At 51.6% G+C, this 23,657-nt stretch overlaps 1 protein-coding gene across 3 annotated transcripts in view; it reads left to right on the forward strand.

Moving 5' to 3' along the window:
• The window catches only part of LOC149861288 (V-type proton ATPase catalytic subunit A-like), a 34,499-nt gene extending 13,965 nt beyond the window's left edge, over positions 1–20,534 (forward strand). For all 3 annotated transcript variants that reach the window (XM_090056380.1, XM_090056378.1, XM_090056379.1), the window contains exons 7-15: positions 9,412–9,574; positions 10,204–10,312; positions 10,640–10,762; positions 11,450–11,564; positions 12,023–12,086; positions 12,172–12,375; positions 12,518–12,612; positions 18,449–18,620; positions 20,335–20,534. In XM_090056380.1, the coding sequence (XP_089912506.1) occupies positions 9,412–9,574; positions 10,204–10,312; positions 10,640–10,762; positions 11,450–11,564; positions 12,023–12,086; positions 12,172–12,375; positions 12,518–12,612; positions 18,449–18,620; positions 20,335–20,427 (1,138 nt within the window). In that variant the 3' untranslated portion in view covers positions 20,428–20,534. The remainder of the gene's footprint in view (positions 1–9,411; positions 9,575–10,203; positions 10,313–10,639; positions 10,763–11,449; positions 11,565–12,022; positions 12,087–12,171; positions 12,376–12,517; positions 12,613–18,448; positions 18,621–20,334) is intronic.
• Positions 20,535–23,657: the final 3,123 nt, after the last annotated feature.

Here is a 23,657-nt window from a genome sequence, read left to right on the forward strand (position 1 = left end):
ATCAGCAGTAGCATTAGCAATCTTTTCTGGAGATGCTGCAACTTTCTTTATCTTGGACATAGCTAAGCCTGTGCCATAGCTGGGGAACATTATACCCCAAAACCTTTGATTTTCTGTAATTTCATGAACATTACAAATTCTTCTTTTAGGTAAGTGAGGTTTAATAGTAAAGGCAGGATACGCTGCAGAGACATAGCACGTTCCTCTCCAACCAGAGGGAAGATTTTTATAGGCCTTATCTCTACACACAAAATAGTGACCAGCTAGTGCAGTATATCCACCTGTATTATAGCGTGGGGACATCATCCATTGTGAATAATAGCCTGAAAATTGACCTGCAGGGGAGTAATTAGATATCCAGGAACCATTAGAAAACTAAGCACCATTTATTTTAAATTCTACCTTGAACTCACTGACTCTTACTGCAACACGAGATCCATTACAGGTCCAACAAAACTTTCCAGGGGTGGCATACAGTAATCGTACATGGTCAGACCGGTTGCAACTTACATTCTGCCAAGTTTCATTTCCATGAAAATCTGAATAGTAAGGGGCTAACATCTGAGTTGTATTCAAGGGTACTGGTATCATGGGTATTCCTCTGGTAGAACAGATAGGGACATGACTACATATGCAACAACGAGAGACATTTAAATCTATCCCAATTTGATTAACTAAAGATAAGAACATATTTTCATGAAATGACCTTCTTTGTTGGTGCGGAAGTGTAGTTTAGTTTACAGAGTTTCTTATAACTGATGAGTCAAGTTTATATAAGATGGTCCAAAAGGAAATACTGAGAACTACTTAAATCATGACTAACCAACTCCACCTTGGGAACCAAGAACTAGGTAGAGGCCTTTTTGCTGTCCCGAAGGGCATAGTGGTGTCGTTGGGGCACATCCTCTTCGCTCTGTAGTGGCAAATCCTCTTCGCCAGTAGGCACTTAGCTCACTACTGGTCTTGAGCTCTCCTGCTGGCAGGCACTAGGCTCACTACCAGTCTGTGGAGGCTGATTACAAGACTGATACGGAGGAGACTCTGGGTCTAACGGGGCTGATGTTTTCTTACTGTGTGAACCGTGGATCCATGTCTGGAGTCCTTGACACTTTATTGCAGTGTTGGCGGTCAGGAGTACCTGGAATGGGCCTTTCCAGCGAGGTTCCAGCGATGACTTTCATTGATGGACTTTTCCATGGACCCAATCTCCAGGCAGGACAGACTGGCACGGCTCATCTGGTTCTTTGGGGAGAGCTGCTTGTACTTGTGAATGAAAAGCCATAACACACTTCATTAGTGCCTTACAATAATCCAGAATAGTATCATCAAGTGAACGTATATCGCAAAAGTGGGAGGCAACAGGTGGCGAGGCGGGAGCCTCATGGGTCTTCCCATTAGGATTTCATGTGGGCTAAGCTTGGTCTTTTTGTTGGCAGTAGATCTCATCCTCATAAGGGCTAAGGGAAGTGCATCTGGCTATTTTAGGTGAGCCTCAGCACAAATTTTGGCCAGTTTATTTTTCAGAATGCCATTTTGGCGTTTTACTTGCCCCGAGGCCTGCGGATGGTACGGGCAATGAAAGTTCTGTTGGATCTGCAGGACTTTACAGACTTCTTTCATTATCTGTCCAGTAACATGAGTTCCTCTTATCAGTGTTTAGGGATAAAGGAATACCAAACCTTGGAATAAAGTCTCTGAGCAACTTTTTGCTTACAGTGATGGTGTCAGCTTTTGCACATGGGTAGGCTTCTACCCATCCAGAAAACATACATACAATAACAAGAACACATTCATAAGAACAACATTTCTGCATTTGAATAAAATCTATTTGTAAATTCACAAATGGTCTTCAAGGTGGGGGATGTGCCGCTTTCTTTGTTTTTACAGGTTTTCCCACATTATGGGCTTGGCAAATAGGACAGGTGTGGCAGTTGAGCCACAGTTGGAAAAGTTGGATCAAACCAATCAAGCTAAACAGCTTCTAGCATCCCCCCTTTGCTCACATGTGCCATGCCATGGTATATGCAAGCAAGATGAGGAAGAAGGACCACTGGTGCAATCAGGTGGCTGTCTGGGGAGCGCCACAAATGGTCAGGGTGTAACGAACACCCAGCCAGTCTCCATGTGTGTTTCTCTGGTTTTGGAGCCTGATCTTGGAGGAGGGCAACGTCGTGAAGACTTGCCAATGGAGACTGGTCAGTTGGAATAGACAAAAACACAGGCGTGGCCTGAGTAGTGGAAATAGCCACAGCTTTGGCAGTGGAGTGTGCCAGAGCATTCCCATGTGTAACATCATCATAAGGTTTCTGGTGAGCTTGGCATTTCATAATAGCAACAGCAGAAGGTAATTGTAAAGCATTCAACAAGGTATTTACATATGGACCATTACTAATCTTGGCACCTCCTGAAGTAAGGAAGCCTCTTTGTTTCCAAAGTTGCCCATAATCGTGTACAATACTAAAAGCGTAGTGAGAGTCAGTATAAATATTAACAGAGGCACCAGAGGCCAGGCTGCAAACCCTGGTGAGGGCCACAAGCTCGGCAACTTGAGCTGAATATACATTAGGTAAGTGATGGCTTTCTATAACATCATATTGGGAACATACTGCATATCCTGCAACAAGGGAACCTTTTGAGTTTCTCTGACACGATTCATCAACATAGAATACTAGATTTGGGTTTTGCAAGGGGTTGTCTTTTAGATCAGTGCGGGGCATTGATAGGTGAGCAGTAACAAAAATGCAATCATGGGGTTCACCATCTGAAGGGGTAGGTAAGAGGGAAGAAGGGTTTAAAACAGGGCACCTAGTTGGGTGACATTTCCAGCAGAGAGAAGCAAGTGTCCTGGTTGGCCACAATAATGACAACTGTCATTATTTTGGGACTGAAATCCTCCTCGTCCCATCCCATAACCATGTCCCCTGCCTCTGATGGAAACCTTGGCTTCTGCCCCTGCCTTAAGTCTGTAATTGTAATGACATTAGCTTAGTTTCCATGGATTCCTTTTTCTTTTCCTGGCAGGTTGTACAATGATTTGCAATGGTGACTAGTTCTGCAGGTGACTCAGTCTGCTAACCTACAGCAATTGTGCACAATTGTTCCTGGACTTTAGAAAGAAGTCTGTGGACAAAAGCGGAAGCAACTGCTTCTGGGGCAGTTTCAGCTGCATTTTCAATACCAGAATGTCTTTCAAATACTAGTTTCAGGCGGTCCATGTAGTCTGCTGGGGATTCTCCCTTATTTTGTTTACAGTTATGTATTTTGGCCCAGTCAGTTTTCCTGGGGCAAATTTTAAGCACAGCCTCGAGGAGGCATCTTCAGGCATCTGGTAAGTGATCTCCTATTCCGGGGTCTTGAGTAGGCCAAGTAGCCTGTGCGATGAGGCGGTTGCTGACCTCAGAGGGCAGAACACTTCTCATTAATTGGTTCAAATTTGCTCAGGTTGGATCATAACAATGGATTACAGTGCCTAATTCATCTCTAAATTTTTGGGGTCCCTCTCTGATGTTGGGAAATTGTTTAACAAGGTTTAGGAGATCTCCTGGGGTCCAGGGGAGAGGGACTCTGTAGTTTCTCCATTTGGACCTTGCCCTGGAAGTTGGTGTAAAGGCATAAGCTGAGCCTTTTTAGATTTTAAAGAAGGGCTGGATTATACTGGGTACCAGACCTTAAATAAGAGGAGGGGGTTGAGATTTCAGGAGACAGATGCCATGCCTCCAGTGGACATGGGCATGCCCCAGGGGCAGGTGACGGTTGTTGAGTGATAGTTTCCTGGTGAGGTGGGCTAATCCTGCCAGAAGAGCTTATTTGGTTACTTTGGACTTGTTCAGGTTCAGATTGTGCCTGGGACTGATATGGTGGTAGCACATTAAGAAAATCAATTATATCTTCTGCAGATTCATTCTCAGTTATTTGTGGATAAAGTTGCATTGGTGCTGATGGTACTATTGATGGGGGGCCCCTTTTGGTGCACTTTTCTGTTTTAATTCCTTTATCTGAGATTTCAGTTTCCCTTGGGAGTCCTTAAGACTCTGAACTTGAGATTCTTGACGTCTTTTGAAAGCTTCTTCATACCAATCAAAAAATGTGTCCCACTGTCTGTGGTATATTACTACCTCTTGATTCGAGGTCTCTGCGGAGATGAACAATTTTACTTAAATCAAATATTCCCTCCAGGGGAAACTGCCGGCTAAAATCATCTCTGGCATACCAAATCCATTTGTCTAGAAACTTACAACTCTTATGGCCATAGTGTGTGGACATGTACAATGCTGGAGTCCCTTTTGGCGGAGCCGGTATGTCTTTAGACTCTCCGCTCCCCAGATCTTTAAACTAAATTCCCACAGGTCTTTCATACAGGAATGGCTTATTCAGGGTGTCCGGTCAGGTTGGGAGATTTACTAGCGGCACGGAGATGCTGTGGCTAATGTCCAAAGACAAGACTCCACTGCGGTAGTGTCACACAATGCAGTTACTCACGGTTAGATACGGCTCGTTTATGAGGGTGGGGAAAGGGTAAACCTGTCCACTGGGTCACGAGGTTCCAGTTGGGCCCCTTGCATTCGAAACTGCCCTTCTGCACAGCCTTGGGGCGGCTGAACCCAGCCTTAGTCTCAGACCTGGTCCGTGGCTCATATTTCTCTATTCATACTCTCAGTTCACACAGGGGAATTTCTGCGTTGAGGCACGAGGTTCAAGAGCATCTCTTTAGTCTCAGCCTTGGTCAATGCTTATTGTGGAAAACACCCACACTCTAATAGTTTCCATCTTGCACCCTTGCTTTCGAAGAGTATGCAGAACAAGTCCGGTGTCCTCGGGGTGGCTGCACAAGGTTTCCACTCCTGGCCTCAGAGAGACCTCCTAGTTCTCTACAGAACTTAACTCAGTTCACACGGGGAAATACTTTCATTGACAACAGTGATGCTTAAAGCGGTTCGTTTCTCTGGAGGCCACCAAAATCACAGACACACATTCATTAGATGGCACAAAAGGTGTATTTGCAAATAGGGTCAGAGCAGAGTCAAAAACTCAGATTACTCTGAACCCACCAAGGAATTTTGCAGGCTGTATTTATCTTTTTCCTCCTGGGCATGTGTGCAGAAACAGGAACTCTTACAGCTCACTTCCATTTCATACAAGCATACATGTGGTTACATCACTACATACATCGCATGTATAGTATAGTTAACTACTTAAGTATGCAGGGCGGAGAGGTAAATATGGATCAGGTAATTAAGCATGCTCAGAGACTACTATAGGTCACCAAGAGTTCAACCCCCCCCCCCCCTGCTTTCAAGGACACAGTCAGTTGAATTCCAGCTTCTGTAATCTGTATGAGAAAGGCTAGGGAGAAGCTGGGGGAGAGTCTGCGATTTAGCATAAGAAAAAGCTGTGGCAAGGCTGGGAAAGGAACAAAGTCCTTGGCAGTGTTTCTTTCTTATCGGGTGCAAGATGCAAGCTGTGCATTTCTAACAATACTCCATTTCTAACAACAGCAACACAGAGTCTTTCACCTTATCTCTTTCTACTCACAGTTACTACTTACACAGTGGGGCTGACAGTTCTGGCAGAAAAAGTGTGGATAGGGTGAGCCTCAAGCAGTGACTCAGGAAGACACAGAGACAGCCGCTCACTGAAAAGCCCCAATAGAGATTTCAAAAGGTCTCTGACCTTGGTTTGGTGCCAGGGCTTCAGGGAAGAGATGTCTGTGTCCCAACTGATCACTCCAGGCATCTCTATCCAAGTCACGGCACCAAACTGTGGAAAAAATCAAACCGCGTTGTGGTTGAATCAGAACAGACAGAGCCAGCTTTTCTTTATGTAGGGCTGTACTGTGATCACAGGGAGGATTTCGTACAGCAAGGGGAATCGCCCACTCGACTGTTTCAAAGGAATCCTTTTCCTTCCTAAGTTTCTAAGCATTTTTATACTTAAGACAGATAAAGAGAAAAAAAAATATGACGTTAAAGAAACTAAACAAACTTACTTAATCGGACATCTGTGCACAGAATAATAATGCAGGATTTTTTTAATCTCAAAACATATAACTGAAATAAGCAGTATTAGCACTTCTGGTCTCTGTTTTTTAGTCAGAGAGGCCAAAAGCCTGACTAAATTCACTTTAACAAGGTATATGATGTCAATCTCTTCTCCCTTGTCCAGATGATAGGTCACCTGGTCATAGAAGGAGATGAAATTGGTCAAGCAAGACCTACCCACAACAAACCTGTGCTGGCTATCCCTCAGGATGTTGCCCTCAGCCAGCTTATCCAGAAGGGTCTTTGATAATTTTCTTGAGAATCTCACCAAGGATTGAGGTCAAGCTGATTGGCCTGTAGTTCCCAGGATCTACTTTCCACCCTTTCTTGAAGATGGGTACCACATTGGCCTTCTTCCAGTCTTCAGGTACTTAGCATCTGAGCGCCATGAATTTCAAATATTTTTGCCAATGACACCTGCCGGTTCCTTGAGTACCCTACGGTATAGTCTGTTAGGGCCAGCTGACTTGAAGGTGTCCAGCCTCTTAACGTGAGCCTTTACTAGATCAATGCTGGGTATAAATAAGCCCTCACCCTGGCTGTTCCACATCTTGCTAGGCAGGGTGGTCCCATTGGACTGATGAAAGACCAAAGCAAAGTACCCATTAAGCAGGTTGGCCTTTTCCTTGGTGTTGGTTATCAGCTGTCCCATTTGGTTCAGCAGGGGTCCAATGTTACTCTTGCTTCTTTTCCGACTCCCTACATAACTGAAAAAGGACTTTTTGTTATCCTTGATATGTGAAGCCAGATGGAGCTCGGTTGCATCCTTGGCTTTCCTGATCCACTCCCTGCAAGCACGGACCAGTGCTGAGTACTCCTCCTAGGTGGTACTTCCAGCCTTCTGTCTTTTATAAGTCTCTCTTGTGAGGCATAGGAGGTCCTCAAGTTCCCTGCTGAGCCAAGGGTGTTGCTGCGCCCTTTTGCTACCCTTCCTTCAAGATGGGATGGCTGTCCCTTGTGCTGTCAGGATCGCTCCCTTGAGGAGCAACGACTCCTCTTGGACTTGTCCGCCTGTCGAGTCATGGTCCCTTAGGGCCTCAAAAACAAGCCTCCTGAGTCAAAGTCATCTTTCCTGAAGTCGAGGACTTCTGCTTTGCTGACTGACTTGCCAGCTTTGCAATGGATAGTAAAGGTAATCAGCTCGTGGTCACTATCACCCAGCTTTCCACTGATTCTTAGGTCACTGACTATGTCATCCGCTTTGGCCAGTACCAGGTCCAACAACTCTTTGCCTCTCATCGGCCCATAGACTTCTTGAGTCAAGTAGAGCTTGACCATCCATGCATGTGAGGAAGCTTTGCAACTGATTGGATTTGGCCAAACACTCTTCCCAATGAGATGTTCGAGCAGTTGAAGTCTCCCATCACAACCATGCAACGAGATCGTGCAGCCTCAGCCAGTTCCCTGCCAAATTCCTGGTCCTGCTCTTGTTTCTGGTTAGGAGGTCTGTAGTAGACTCCTACCATGATGTCCCCTGAGCCATGTTCTCCATGTATTTTGACACAGAGAGACTCCAGTCGTCCTTTCTGGGTGCCAGTGTCAATTTGGAGGGATATGTAGCTGTTCTTGACATAGAGGGCTACACCCCAACCCTTTTTACCTGCACGATCATGCCTGTATAGGGTATTGCCATCTATACCTGCGGCCCAGTCATAAGTGGAGTCCTACCAGGTCTCCATTATCCCTATGAGGTTGTATTTATTCTTGTTTAGCAGGAGGACCAGTTCCTCTTGTTTATTCCCCAAGCCCCTGGCATTGGTGTACAGGCAGGTAAGTGTCCCTCTGGGGGCCCTTGCCTTCCTCACTGATTGTTCCAGGGCTGGGGCAGGGCTGGGCTCCCTTAAGTGCCTTGGCCCGCTGGATTTACAAGGTTTACCCAGCGGGCCAGCAGTGGCAGTAATCCCCCTAACCCCCAGCGGGCTCAGTTTAAAGCCTGGTTGAGCAGCCAGGCTGACTGAGAAGAGCCTCCTCCCCAGCGGAGAGAGGTGGAGGCCGTCTCTTCCCAGCAGCTCGCTGCCTCTCTCGCCAAAGAGTGGACTGTGATTGTGGAAGACAAAGACTTCCCAATGACACCAGCACCGCAGTCTTTGGTTCACTACCTCAACCCATCTCCTTCCTCTGCCCATGACCCATAACCGGGAGGAGCGAGGAAAACACCACCTGCACCCCCTAAACCCCACTCCCAGAGCCCTGTAGTCTCTCATGACCTGGCTGGGATTGCTCTGAACCATGTCATTTGTGCCCACATGGATAAGGAGCATAGCGTAGTGGTCAGAGGGCTGGATAATCTTTGGGATCCTCTCTGCTATGTCCCGGATGTGGGCCCCTGGGAAGTAGCAGATCTCTCGGGCTAGGGGGTCAGGCGGCAGATTGCCCCCTCAGTCCCTGTCAGGAGGGAGGCTCCCACAATGACCACTCTGCGTTTCATCTTAGGGAGAGTAGGGGTGGGTGATCGTCCCTTGCCCACAGGAACTGGCATCTCTCTAGGCTCAACTGGGGTTGCAAGAGGTTCGTACCTGTTGCAGAGCCCCAGAGGGGAGGGGACCTTGGTGCGGCAGGCCTTGAGGCCCTTGACCACCTTGGTCCAACGTCCTGGCTTGATAGTATGGGAGATCCTCCCTTGTCCTAGGAGGTGACCTTGGTCTACCCTCTGCCTCCAGGGGGTGAAGGGACTGGCAGTAGGAGTTGATCTGCTCACCATCCCTGGTGGCACGCAGTCTCTGGACTGCAGCCTGGAGCTCCTCTATCTGGCATCCCAGAGACTCCAAAACAGAGCAAACCTCGCAAGGGGGGGTGGCCATGCTCCTGGTCCCATGTGCCTGGCAATGTGCCAGGCAGCCCCCGCAGCCAAGAGCCAGGGGCTTCGTCTGGGTGGAGGTCTCTGAGGTGTCAGAGGGGGAGACCGCAGACTTCTAGGGGACCCTCGGGGTGCAGTGTGTACCCATTTGCATCACGCCGCTAGTAGGTCAACTACTGATGGGACTGCCTTCCCTAGAAGGCATTGCTGGCAGGGCCACGGACCCTCCTGCTCATCCTCCTGTGCAAACTCCTGTACTAACTCGTGCACCGGGCCCAGAAGCATGCCTGTTTGCATGACTCCTGGGGGGCTGGGCCAAGTAGGAGCGGGGGGGGCGGGATGTGACCCTCCTCAGCTCCACTCAGCCGCCTCCCAGCTGTCTATGACCCTCCCACCACAGGACCCTGCTTACCTGCAGGCAGGCTGGGCTTGTCGGGGGTCCTGGGGTCTCTCCTGAGGGGTCCCTGGGTTCACGGGGGCACAGGGAGCTTTCACCCACGCATCTCACACCGGAGCTGGGACACTTGCTCCCCTGCTCAGCTTTTCTCAGTCCCCCCCACACCCTCTTCCTACCAGATGTGTGCAGGGAGGGACCACGGCCATCCCAGGGGCCTTTGGCTGCGGCAAGACCGTTATCTCGCAGTCGCTGTCCAAATACTCCAACAGCGACATCATCATCTACGTGGGCTGCGGGGAGCGGGGCAACGAGATGTCTGAGGTGCTGCGGGACTTCCCAGAGGTGAGATGAGGCAGCTTGCAAGCCCCAGGTGCCTCCTTTCTGCTGGGGGGTGGGTGGTGCCCTGGCACTGGCGGCGGCACTGCGGCCATGAGTGTTTGGGCTCCTCCTGTCCAGCCCAGTGGAGCCGTGTCCATCCCACCGATGACTCCTCCAGGGAGGCTCCGTGGTTCTTCTGGGCCCAAGGGGAAGGTTTGTGGTAGGGACCGGGGTCAGAGTGGGTCCCTCCAAAGCCAGGGTGGGACATAGACCCCCAAAGAGACCTGACTGACCCTGTAGCAGGGCAGGGCCTTCTTCACCAGCACGAGTGGCCTTCAGAGCTTGGGAGCAACTGCTATGAGCGTAGCGGGCTGAGGGGACAAGCTTGTCCCTCCCACTGGCTGAGCACAGAGTCGCCTAGCCTGCCTTGTGCTTGCTGTGGGTGGCTGGGCTGGTAGGAGCCAGTGGAGCCATGCTGAGTTGTCCAAAGTGGAGGTGCCTGCAGTCTGGGCCAGGAGAAGCCATGCAGACGCTGCCTCCAGGCCTGCCCATCTCGCTTGCCCAGGGTAGGGGCTCAGCTCTCTGTCTCCCAGCCGCGGGCTGTCAGCACTCAGGGCATTGCCCCTGCACTGACCATGCTCTGCTTGGCCCAGCTCACCATGGAGGTAGACGGGAGGACGGAGACCATCATGAAACGCACTTCGCTCGTGGCCAACACGTCCAACATGCCTGTGGCTGCCCGCGAGGCCTCCATATACACAGGTGCATAAGCACCCCTCCCCAGAGGCTGGGGGATATGGCTGGCCCCCTGCCAGCTGCCAAGCACCCCTTGCCATAGCATCCATGGGGCGATGGGTTACTTTGGCCAGTGTTGTCCAGGTTGCAGGGAACATGGACCACGATGGAGGAAACGGGGTGATGGGAGGTGGAGGGCTCTGGGATGAACACTGCATGCTTCAGTCTGCATGGCTGTCTGTCGGGGGTGGGGGGGTAGAGGGGACTGCTGGGCACCCCAGCAGGGCAGGAGTGGGGAGCTGGTTGGGAGGTCCAGCAGAGCTCCTTTGTTCATCCCGTGCCCCCATCTGGCAGGTATCACCCTCTCTGAGTACTTCCGTGACATGGGCTACCACGTCAGCATGATGGCAGACTCCACCTCCCGCTGGGCCGAGGCACTGCGTGAGATCTCCGGGCGGCTGGCGGAGATGCCAGCAGGTAATGCTCCCTTCTGCAGGCCTGCCCCTTGCTGCTTCCCTGCTCCACCTCCCTCTGGGGAAAGAGCGTGGGGGCACGGCACTTGGCATCCCCTGCTCCATCCCAGGCCCAGAGCTGAAAGTGGAAGCCCAGCTCTATCCCTGGGTTTTTGGAAGGGGCAGGGGATGAGAAAGGAGAGACACCATCCCCTTTCCCCTGGCACTGACCAGGCTTGCACTGCTCTGCTCCCTGACATGCCCTCAGCTGGTCTGGTCTTCTTCCATCCCTCCCACTGCCCACATGGGCCTATCTCTTCCCTGCAGCCATGGGGACACCCCCTGTTTGGTGCCATCCCATCCTTTGGGGCTCCCCTCTCAGGTGTAGGTGGCCTCAGTGGTTCTCTGAGTCAGAGGGCAGGCTCCTGGCCCTGTGCAGAGGGTAAGCTGGCACCTGGAGTGATCAGGGGACCAGTGCCCTGTGGGGTGGGGGGCAGCGCTGAAGTAGCAACCTCCTTGTTCTGCCTGTGGGGTGACTCAGCCACGTCCCCAGTCCCAGCTCTGGGGACTCCCCGGCCCTTCCATCCACTGGCTTTGGATCACATGGCATCTCCCTGAGCCTGCCCAGTCCCAGGGAGCTCTCCTCACTGGTGTGGCTGGGACCCGGCCTGCCCCAGGTGCCGCAGCCCTGAAACTGTATCTTGATCTCCAGACAGCGGCTACCCAGCCTACCTTGGCGCCCGCCTGGCCTCCTTCTATGAGCGTGCGGGTCGAGTCAGGTGCCTGGGCAGCCCACAGCGGGAGGGCAGCGTCAGCATCGTTGGAGCGTGAGTCTTTCCCGAGCCCTGTGTTTCCCTGGAGCTGGCCCCTGACCCGGCCGTTGGCTTGGGAGGCTGAGGAAGAGGGGCCTGGGGAGATGATGGAGGAAAGGGGCCAGGGTAGCCATGCTCTGGGCCCCCGAGTGCCAGCTACGGGTAGCAGAGATGCTCAGGATGGGATGGGGATGTGGCCAGTTAATGCATGAGTGTCTGCCCCAGCCACAGTGTGGACTATTGCCTAGTGGTTTATGCTGAGGCTCGTTTGCCATCTCATCTCATCCCATCTATCTGTTTCATCCATCCAATCCCATCCCATCCCATCCTGTCCTCCATCCATCCGTCTGTCTATCCCGGTGTCTGTCCCACACGCACTGCGGTGGGGTTTTAGGACCCCCTGGGAGAGCTCAGCAGCAGCAGGATCAGGTCCTTCCTTAACGTCTGAAGCCCCTCCCCATGTCTCCCCCTAGGGTGTCCCCTCCCGGAGGTGACTTCTCCGATCCTGTGACTTCTGCGACCCTGGGCATTGTCCAGGTGAGTCTCCTTGGGGCTGGGCATTTCCCCTTTCCCCTGCCCCGTTCTAACCCACTCCCCTCCCCCTGCCGGCTGCTTCCTCCAGGTCTTCTGGGGCCTGGACAAGAAGCTGGCCCAGCGGAAGCACTTCCCCTCTGTGAACTGGCTCATCAGCTACAGCAAGTACATGCGGGCGCTGGATGAGTACTATGAGTGCCAGCACCCGGAGTTCCCCGCACTGCGCACCAAGGCCAAGGAGATCCTGCAGGAGGAGGAGGACCTGGCCGAGATCGTGCAGCTCGTGGGCAAGGTGCGGGCTGGGTGCTGGGGAGGGGAGGCTGGGCTGGGCTAAGGGAGGGGGGAAGTAGAGAGGGGAGGATGAGGGAGGGGAGGGAAAGGCTATGCCCACTTCCTCCTGCAGCCCCTGGCCATGTGCTGTGTCCCCCCTGCAGGCCTCCCTGGCTGAGGCCGACAAGATCACCCTGGAGGTGGCCAAGCTGATTAAGGATGACTTCCTGCAGCAGAACGGCTATTCCTCCTATGACAGGTAACTGCCCACAGCTGGGCTGCCGACTGCTGCTCACCCTGGGACAAGGAGCAGGACAGGCTGTCCCCTTCGTTACCCTCTTCCAGGGTTGGATGATAGGGAGTCTTTATGGAAGTCCCTGGCTTGTATTTTCCCTGCTACATATGTCCATGATTCATATACAATTATATATATATAATTGTACATATGTGTATGTAAGCTGTGGGGAATCGAAGCCATATGTAAAATTTTTAAGGACATGCATCTATCCACAACCTGGTTGGGTCTGTGTTAATGAAAGAGGTTGCTCATGAAGACCCCCCACCCCCACCAGCAAAGTGAAGAGTTTATATGATAATTACTTAATAGCTCTTTACCTAGGATGGCCTCAGAGGTTATCAATTAGGCTTCAAGTCTTAACAATGAGGTAGTCCTTATGGTAACAATGGGCTTTGGTTTGTGTGGCTATAGTGAAACGCTTAAGTCAGTGCTTTCTTGTTTACATCAGCAAAAACCCGGGATCTGCCCATACCACCCTGTCTCTACAGGGTAAGAAGGAAGTTTGGCCCAACCTTTATATAATGGAGAATGTAGGCAAGATGGAGCCTCTGATGAGTTCATTGCACAGGGAAAGCCCCAGGGACAGCCTGGAGTGGGAGAAGGCCTAAGGGAGGCATTCCTGCTTCCTGGTCTTTGCTGCCCATCCATCTGTCTGTCTGTCTTCCCTGTCGCAGGATGGGTGCCATTGGTGACATGTAGTGGGTGCACGTGGGTGCACATGCATTTCCTGAGATTGGCCGTTGCCAGTGGTGCCTGCGGGCGGTCGTCACTTGCCATCTCCCCCCTCACCGTCGACACCACCAGTGGTGTCTGCAGATGGTCGCCAATCACCAGTTGGCACTCGCCACCCCCCAACCCTTGCCACCGACACCGCTGTGGCTACCTGCAGCTCTCCGCTGTCTGGCACCATGATCCCACCACTCCCACCACCGCCTGCAGGTGGTTGCCGTGCCCCCCATAGCCTCGGGAGGCACGTGACGTTCATGTGGGTGCCATCCTATTCTTGCAGTGCTGGGGCTGGTCCAGCTCAGCACCCTCCATGGCTCTGAGGGGTGGTTTTCAAAATCCCAAAAGTCACAGAGCCCTTTCATGCCACTTCTTTTCGCCACAAGATCCATACCCTTGTCCTCAAGACTGATGGCCCAGCAATGGTGGCATGCCACCTCCCGCCTCCTTCACCATTACCCGCAAGCTCTTTGACTTATGATGGGACCCTAGGGTTTGAAAGCCAGTGGGGTAGCATCCCTCCCTGCCTGGCCTTGACTGCTGCCAGTGCTTCTGTGCCCCCTCCCCATGAGACAGTTGAGCGAACACCAGCCTAGATACAGCCCACCTGGTTTCTCTCCCCTTTCAGCTGGGCGAGGACAGGGTATAATGGCAGGAGCAGGGAGTCAGATACATGGTCCAAGGGCTCTTTGGGGCCACCTGAGGTGATAAAGCCCCCAAGCCTGGAAGGGGCCTCATGCATCATCTGGTCCAGCCCCCTGCATGGACGTGGGATTGCATCTCCTAAACCACCCCTGACCAGGCAGATCCAGGCTCCTCTTGAGAACCACCATGCGGTTTCTTGGGCAGGTCTATTCCACTGCCTCACTGTCCTAGTACTAGGAACGTTTTTTCCATGAGATCTAATTTAAATCAGCCTTGCAGCAGTTTAAACCCATTGTGTGGGCTCTGTCCTCTGCAGCAAGGGAGAACGGTTGTTCTCCCTCTTCTTCATGGCAGTCTTGCAAACACCTGGAAAATCAAGTCCATCTCCCCCCCAAGTTTCCTTTTCTCTAAGTTAACTCTACCCAGTTCTCTCAACCTGTCCTCATACAGTTCCCTGGAAACCCTTTCTTGCTGGTCTCTGGACCTGCTCAAGCTTCTCCACATCCTTCTTACAATGTGGAGCTCAGACCTGCACACAACGCCGTAGGTGAAGCCTGCTCAGAGCCAAGTCAAGTGACACTATCAGCCCCTGCAATGCCTGTGATCACACCTAATGCTCCTGTGGGTACAACCCCAAATGACATCTGCCTTTTGGCCACGGTGTCACATTGCTGACCCATGTCAAGTCCGCGATCCACCAATACCCCGCAGTGATTCTCAGCAGTTCTGCTGCCTGTCTTGGTGCCTTTGGTTATTCTTCCCACCTGTTTGCCTGCATTGAACATCATCCTGTTGCTGCTAGCCCAGTCCAGGAGTTCTGTTCCTATCGCCCTGAACTTTTGCCGCCCTTTCTGGTTTTGTCTCATTTGCAAACATGATCTGGAAGCTCTCAATTCTGGCTTCTAAATCATTAATGAACCCAATCAGATCCTCTGGAACCCCCTCGAATCTATCTGCCATTTTGATGTTGATCCACGTATAACTCCCCATTGTTTGTCCTTATTGAACCAATTATCTACCCATCCGGTTGTAATTTTATCTTGCCCACATTTCTCCAGTTTGCTGATGGGACTGTTAAAGCCTTGCTAAAGTCCAACCATACTATGTCCACTGCATTCCCTTCATCCACTACTGACTTTGTTGAAGAACGAGATCCAGCTGGTTTGATATGATTTGCTCTTAGCAAATCCATGCCAAGAACATCAGGATCAGCCTTTCTTCCTCCAGATGTTTACAAATGGCTTCGTCATAGTTTTCCCAGTTGGTTCCTGGGTATTGAAGTTGGGCTGATCAGTTTGCAATTCCCAGGGTCTTCTTTTTGCCCTTTCTTTTTTTTAAAGACAGGCACTGTGTTGACCCTCTTCCAGTCCTCTGCAAAATCACTTTTCTTCTATACATATAATTGCTCTGAGATCCTTTCTGCCAGTCTCTTCCATGGGATGAACTTGCCAACTTCAGTTCATTCACACCAATCCAAAGCTCTCAGATTCTCTTTAGTTATCATGTCCCTCACCTTTTCCTTTGTCTGTATTATTGTCGTGAGCTGTTGGATTGCATCAGGTTTTTTTGTTAAGACTGAGGCAAAGTAGCCCTTGAGTACCTCTGCTTTCTTGCCATCTTCTGTTAAGAGCTGACCCTGGGGAGTTGGCGGTGGCCCCGCAGCTCCCTGGCTCTTTCTTACTTTCTTTCTTTCTCATTGCCGGCTGGGACTGAGTCATCTCAGAAGCACCATGTGTGGCCGCATGGGTCTCCTGCTGTTCTTCTTATCTTTTCACCAAGCCAGAAGAGCTTCTAACAACATCACGAGTGCCAGCTGGGTCAGACCAGTGGTCCCCGTAGCCCTTTATCTTTCCCCGACAGTGGCAGAACTGGATGCTATACAGGGAGAGCACTGAAGTGGATATTTCTAAAGCGATGTTTTCCCTTTTCAATCCCTTCTCTGGCATCCACCATTTATTTGGCAGCTTAGAGCTGCCAAAGGAAACATCTCCACATCTTCTGTTCAGTAGTTATTAATAGATCCATGAGCCATGAATTTATCTGTTCCCGTGTTGACACTGGCTATGCTACCTGCGTCCACCATCTCCTCTGGTAATGAGTTCCACATGTTTAAAAAACCCGTTCTCTTCTTACTTTTAAATCTATCACCTACTAATGTCAGTGGGTGCCCCCTTGTTCTAGAGTTCTGGGAGCGGTGAGCAAGTTAAGCTTTCAATACTGTGTCTTTTAGAAACTGTCAGCCCTCCAGGACCCCATTATCTTTCAGTCTGTCCACCCATGGGACACTTACTCCTGTTTCTGAGTCAGAAGAAATCTGCCTTTTTGCAATGAAGTGATTAGTTCTGCTGACCTTGTGCTTCCTGTTTCTTAGACTCATGAATTCTTTCATATCATGACATTTCCACGCGGACTTTTCGTAACCTTGATGGTCTCTCCCAATTCTTCCTTACCTGTCAGGATGAGATCCAAGATGGCTGATCCCCTGGTCATAGCCTCAGGTTTCTGGAACAGAAGGTTGTTCTCAACACATATTAAGAACATGCTGTGTTTTGCTGTATCAGCAGCTATCAGTTCAAAACTGGCTCCACAATTCAAAAAGGATATGGAGAAGCTTGAGAGAGTCCAGAGGAGAGCCACACGCATGATCAGAGGTCAGAAAAACAGAGCTTATGATGAGAGGCTGAGAGGCATGGGGCTCTTTAGCCTGGAAAAGCGTAGGCTCAGGGGTGGTCTGATGGCCACCTATAAGTTTATCAGGGGTGACCACCAGGATCTGGGGGAACGCCTGTTCACCAGAGCGCCCCAAAGGATGATGAGGTCGAACAGTCACAAACTCCTGCAAGACCGTTTCAGGCTGGACATAAGGAAGAATTTCTTTGCTGTCCGAGCCCCCAAGGTCTGGAACAGCCTGCCATCGGAGGTGGTTCAAGCACCTACATTGAACACCTTCAAAAGTAAATTGGATGCTTATCTTGCTGGGATCCTATGACCCCAGCTGACTTCCTGCCCTTTGGGCAGGTGGCTGGACTTGATGATCTCCCGAGGTCCCTTCCAGCCCTGATGTCTATGAAATCTATGAAATCAGAGAAGTGAAAATCCTGCGTATCATAATTCTTATATATTCTCTGCTGATGATCTTCAAGAGTATCTCATCCAACTTTTCCTGACTTGGTGGTTTGTAGTAGACCCCTACTATGATATCACCACTGTACTTTTCCCCTCTTCCTCCTAGACCTGGGAACAAGCATCTATAACAAGGGTGGGCAATTATTTTGGGCAGAGAGCCGCTTACTGAGTTTCGGCAAGCCATCGAGGGCCGCGTGACAGGCAGCTCAGAGCAGATTAATATTAATTTTCTAAAATTTTTAGGGGCCCCACGGGCTGGATAGAATGGCCTGGCGGGCTGCATCTGGCCCCCGGGCCACAATTTGCCCACCCCTGACTATAATGATGACGTACCCTGTGGAACTACTTTCTGTTTTTGTAATCCTAACTTTCCAAAACTGAGGCTATTCCTCAGTGTTGATGTTCCAGTCATGGGAGTTATCCCACTGAGTCTGTAATAGCAAGCAAGTCCCCGTTTGCATTACAAGTCAGGCTCTCATGCTGTTTATTCCCCATGCTCCTTGCTCATCAGAAAGTCATGGGGAAGTTGGGCTGGAAGGGAGCCCCAGAGATCACATCTAGTCCAACCCCATGCCTGAAGCAGGATCAGCCCTGTGCAAACCATCCTGTACAAATCCATCACCTGACCTCTTACTAAAATTACTGTCACCCGTGCCACAACACAAGACATCACACCCGAACCTGCTATGGGTAAGGCAGGGGGATGACAGCAGTCAATGTCCTGCTGCTACAAAGGTAGTCAATATATGCTCAAGAGATGTGTACACCTGCATCAAAGGTACTTTGCATCTTGCCCTACTCTTTTTCCTTTTGCACCTTTATCTACTCCCCACCCCAGAGAACCTAGTTTAAAGTTCTCCTTATTAGGTTGGCCAGACAATGCCCAGAGATGGTCTTTCAGCTGGATCCCTCTCTTTGGTAGAAATACTCTTCTTCAAACATCTGCCTCTTTTTGAAGAATCCAGAGTCTTTGCATTGACACCAATGCAATAGCCCCTGCCTGGGCCTTTATCTTTAATGGAGAGGATGAAGGCCTGTACCCCAAGCCCCTTCCTTCTGCCTTGAACCTTGTAGTCCCCTCTTATGTGCTCAGGACCACTCCTGGCTGGGCTCTGTGCAGAGAGGTTGTGGGGTGCTCTGCAGAGGGCAGCCAGGGGCAGGGATGGCACAAGCTCCAGCTGTGGTGGCCCTGTGCCCAGAGCAGAAGGTGAAGGGTAGCAAGGAGCACCCTTGCACCAGCCAAGCCCAAGCCCTGGCGTGGTTGGAGGCTCCCAGACGCACCCATGTCTCTCCCTGGCAGGTTCTGCCCTTTCTACAAGACGGTGGGGATGCTCCAGAACATGATCACCTTCTACGACCTGGCCCGGCATGCGGTGGAGTCCACGGCCCAGTCTGAGAGCAAGATCACCTGGGCAGTGATCCGCGAGAGCCTGGGTGACATCATGTACAAGCTGAGCTCCATGAAGTTCAAGGTGAGGCACTGGACAGCCCTGCCCCGTTGCAGCCGCACGCCATGGCATGGTTGGCTCACAGGGCAAGCGTGGTTAACTTCACATCACTGGTGCTCCAGGTCGGCTTCTGTCTCACGGCTTTCCCCTCCATCCACCCACCCTTTGCCTGTGCTGAGTGTGTAGCTAGGTAGGTAGCTAGCAAGCCGCCCCTCATCCATCCATCCACCCCTGCAGTACCCCCTCCACCCACCCTTCCTTCCCATAGCCTCTCCCGGCCCCATCTCTCACCTGTTCTCTGAGCCTGGTGGCCCTTGCTGCATGCCCTGCTCACTCAGTCCTGCAGCCCTCCCAGCCCAGGACAGTTACAGCCAGCCAGGGGACAAGGCTTGGGAACTCTCCTGCCTCCAGGCACTAGGTCTGTCCCAGGGGAGGAGGCCACAGCCCCCTCGCTGACAGTGCCTCCAGCAGTGCCATGAGGAGGGAGGGTCCTCGGGTGACTGCTGCCTGCCATGCATGGCCAGCCCTGCCCTGGCCCTGCTGCCACAAGCAAGGCAGCCTCCATGCTACAGCGCATTGCAGGGCATGGGCCCAAAGAGCTGCTTGGCCTGTCTGCCTGCATTCTGAGATCCCAGTCAGCAGCTTCCTGAGAGGATTTCCAGAGGATTTGCTCTCATGCATGTTCCCCGGAGCTGTAGACAAGACCTTCCAAAGGGCTGCCTTCCCCCGGGCCCCAGCTACAAGCATGGCTGGCTCCCGCCATGGCTGTGCTGGGGTCTGCACGGGGCACAGGTTGTCCATAGAGCTCCACCCAGCCCAACCTGCTTGGCATGTCCTTCTGGCCTGGTTGACAAAGGGATTTAGCGCCTGGAGCGCTGAGCGAGTGGAGACGTTCCAGAGCACGTGACTTATGTCGGCGTCTGAGTTGCACAAGCTGGCCTGGCATCTGAGTTGCACAAGCTGAGCTGAGCCCATGGAGGGTTTCTTATAAGAACGTAAGATCTGCCCTGTCCTGGGTCAGACCGCGGGTCCGTCTTGCCCAGTCTCCCGTGTCACGCGGCAGCAGAGAGTGGAGGCTGAACAGGACAGTGACTTGGGTCGGACCTGGGCATTTCTCTCTCCTTTGCAACCTTCAGCATTTAGGGTCTACGAAGTCATGATGCAGAGGCCGTGCCCCTCACTCCTGTGCTCAATAGCAACCGATGCCCCTTTTCTCCAAGAAGTTGTCCAACCCCTTTTTGAATCTGGCTAAACTCATGTCAGTGGCCAGAGCAAAGCCCCAATGGAAGGGGTTTCTGCTTCCCCTGGAGTGCCTGCGGGGCTGGATGTGGGGTGTTCAGGCTGGGTGTGATTATTTAACTCTTTTCCACGGCCTCATTTTTAACCAGGAATGAAAACTAGTTGGCAACGAGCATTCGGGATGTTTCATTTATCAGAGGTTGCAGGGAAATTGTCTGCTGCTTCCATGCATGACTGTTTTTGGAGAGAAGCCGACCATTGTTTAGTTTCTGGCTCATGCTCTCTCTCCCCCTGTCCCAGTAGGCAGTCCCCGCAGACAGGGCCATGTAGAGAACATGAGGTCAGGGCCTTGTTTCCTGCGCAGGAAATGTACCTTGCTGTTCCTGAGCCAGTTTGTACCACGTGGGGCTGCGACAGCCTGCCGAGGAGTGAAAGGAGCCTTTTCCAGTCCTGGCTGGCCCAGAGTGACACTCTGTCCTTCCCCTCTCTCCTTTGCCAGGACCCGGTGAAGGATGGCGAAGCTAAGATTAAGGCAGATTATGCCCAGCTCAGTGAGGAGATGCAGAACGCCTTCCGCAGCCTCGAGGACTAGGAGGCCCAGGACGGTGGGCCGAGCCGGCTGCGCTCGCCTGGGTAACGTGCTGCAACAAAACCCCATCCCTGGCCCACGGCCTGGGGGAATAAATCCTGCCAAGTGTTTCCTTTCGTGCTTGCTTTCATTAATCAAGAGGCCTTGCTAATGGAGAAGCCTCCATTTCCTCTGCACCTCCTAGCATGTGTGTCGGTGCGTGGAGCCGCTGGTCGAGCTCTGCGGCCAGATTCTTGCCTCCACTGCTGCTCTGTGAAAGGGACTCAAGACCGGCTATGTGGGGAGTGAGCCTAGACTCCTGGCAGCCCAGGCAAACTTTTAGTATCGGGCCCCCCCTTTGCCAGAGATAACAATAATTTTAAAAATTACCATTTTCAGGCCCCCTTTCTGTCCAGATCCTGGGCGGCTGCCCAGTTGACCCATGGCTGTGTCCAACCCCGGGCTGGGGCAGGCTCTGGGTGCCAGGACGCTGGGGTTCCTTTCCCAGCCGCAGCAGGAGGATGGAGCAGGAGCTGGGAGTCAAGCTCGCCCTCCCCAGTCAGCCCAGCCTGGACAAAACACCAAGCAGGGAGGGGGTGTAGTGGGTGCCACAGGACTGGGCACTGGGGCTGGCCTGGCAGGGAGGATGGGAGGCCCCTCCATATGCCAGCACTTTGCACCAGTGTGTTACCAGATTTGCCCGTCACTTTGGGGTGCGCTCATTTATCAGGGATACGTTTCTAGGGTCTTTGTAATTCTATCAATGTGCTGCTTGTGTTTCTATACGGAGCTGTATCGCTCCCGTCTGCAAGTCCTCACCCCCAGTGGAGATACCTTGTAGGACTCGGTTTTAGTGGGGCTGGGTTCCTAACTCAGTCTCACAAACACACACACACATTAACATGACACTCCTGATCCGGCCGGATTGATCAGCATGGGCAGGCTGACACCATCACATGCCAGGAATTAATTCATTAGGGAAACAACAACATGCAGTCAGACACAAGCACACAGGTGAACAGAAGACCTGTGAATCCGGCTGGGTGTCCAGCTAACACCCTCGTGGGCCGGCATCCAGTTCATTAGGGCATGTCTGAGCCAAGCTGGGTCAATCAGCCTGTCCAAGCTGATCCCCTTCTGTGTCTCAAACTCGGCACCTCCCAAATTTTGGCCCTAACTGTCCTAGTAGTGGTAGCTTCTTGATGAGCAGATGCCACAGTATTTTTGGGCTTCACAGGGATCTTTGGCTTAGGTAAAAGAAGTGTGGCTGCAGAGCAAGTGGGGAAGGGAAGTAGAGAAGGAAAAATATACCCGGTTACCATCAGTTTGACTACAAAAGTTATTTATTGCTAAGTATATGAAATTTATGATGGTACTAGTAATAGCCATGCAAGGAAAAACAAAGACAATTACAATATTTGCCTTTTTCAGTTGAGTATTTGGGGAAACCTAGCTCAAGCTTAACTATTAAAATTCAGGTTCAGACAGCTATGCCTAGAGAGAGAAAGAGAAGGAGAGAGCTGGGATCTCACCATTTCAAGGCACTCGGGTGGTTTGTTGACTGGCAAAGTTCCCAGCACAATTATTGAAGGTCAGATGTGATGGAAAAAGATGATCTGCTTAACCCAGATTCTTGAGAACAATGGCGGATGGTGTCAGAGAGATTTCTCCCTCCTGAAGCACACAGTTTGCTGCTTTACAGCTTTTTTATACCCTTAGTCCAGCCTCTTCCAAGCATTCTTTTAATTGTGTAAATCAAGAGGGTCCCAAGCCGTCATCGCCAGGGAAAATCCTGTTATAGAAACAGTTTCAATTTAAACGAATTACCTTTCTCAGTGACAGGGGTTATCTAGTTTTGAACATCTCAAGAAACTGATTAACAACCAGGAAAAACATCAAGTTTTAAGGAATAACCAGACACCTAGGAGCCAGCTTGAAATGATTATGAATATATAAGATATACCGGAAGGGCTTCTCAGCTAGCCTAGCTGTGCTCGCACTGTGAAGTCAGCATCAGTGTTTAGTATTTTACCAGTTGTCAGTAAGCCTCAGCTTCTCATGACTTAAGATATTACTGTAGTTTTTTAACAGACTTAAGGCGATTACTTAGTGTGATCATAAACTTTGTGGGTAGGACTTCTGCCAGCCATCCTGGGCATGACATATGACAGCATGTCTGGTCAGGGCTCCCACAGGCTGGACATTGCGATGATGTTCAAATCTTGCCCGTACCTGCTCTGACTCAGTCTCTTGCCTCAGCATTTGCTAACCCAGCAACCGAGTTTTAGTCCATCAAGTTTAAATAGGGACCGGGGCCTGTACGGCCCGAGATGTCTATTAAACTTTTCTTCCGCTTAGTTCTGGTTAGATGAGGGGGGGAGGTGTTGGAGGGGTGGGATAAAAGTCCTTTACAAGTCCAGCAAGCTGGGTGCCAGGGCTCCTGCAGGCATGCAGAGCTGACAGGTAACAAGTGCCACTGGGTACCCAGGAGCAGCCCATGCCTGGCAGGGTCCAGCTCAGTCCTGTGTCAAGTAGAGCAGCTTTGGGGCTGCCCTGAGCGCCGCTAAACGGCCTGGGGGATCTGACACACGCCCAGGCGCACTCGTAGGGCTGGAGGGAGCAGGGCTGGCACAGAGCCCCTCCCCTGCAGCCTCAGGGGGTTGGTTCCTCTCAGCTGGGGCCCCAGCATTACTGGGAATCTGCTGATCCTCTGGTTTCCCAGCTTCCCAGACAGGCTTGCCACAGTGCACCTGCTGAATCTGCTCCTCCAGGCCCCGCCAGCCAACTGTGAGCACGTAAATGCACACGCACAAGCACATGCAGCTCATGCACCCCTGCACATGTGGAAGCAGCGGTGCACACACATGCAAACACATGCACGCATGCACCGATGCCTGAAGTGCAGGTTTCAAAAGGAGGGAGATCAACTGTTTTGGGCGGCTGCAGGGGACAGGACAAGGAGCGACTGTTAAATTGCAATGAGGGAGATTTCGGCTGGGTATGAGGAAGGACTCTTGCGCTGATGGGGGCTCAGGGCTGGAACCGGCTGCTGCGAGACGGTGCAAGCTCCGTTTTTGGAAGCCGTTGGAAGTGGACAGAATAGACATGTGGCTGGGATGATTTAAACTGGGATGGGCCTGCCTGGAGCAGGGGGCTGGACTGGATATGACCTCCTGAGGGCTATTCTATGACACACGTGCTCCTACACGTATAAATACACACATATGCACAGGCAAATCAAGCGTGCATATTCA

The sequence above is a fragment of the Crocodylus siamensis genome, chromosome 6 (assembly GCF_052110815.1).
Source record: "Crocodylus siamensis isolate JL-2025a chromosome 6, ASM5211081v1, whole genome shotgun sequence".
Taxonomy (NCBI): Eukaryota; Metazoa; Chordata; order Crocodylia; family Crocodylidae; genus Crocodylus; species Crocodylus siamensis.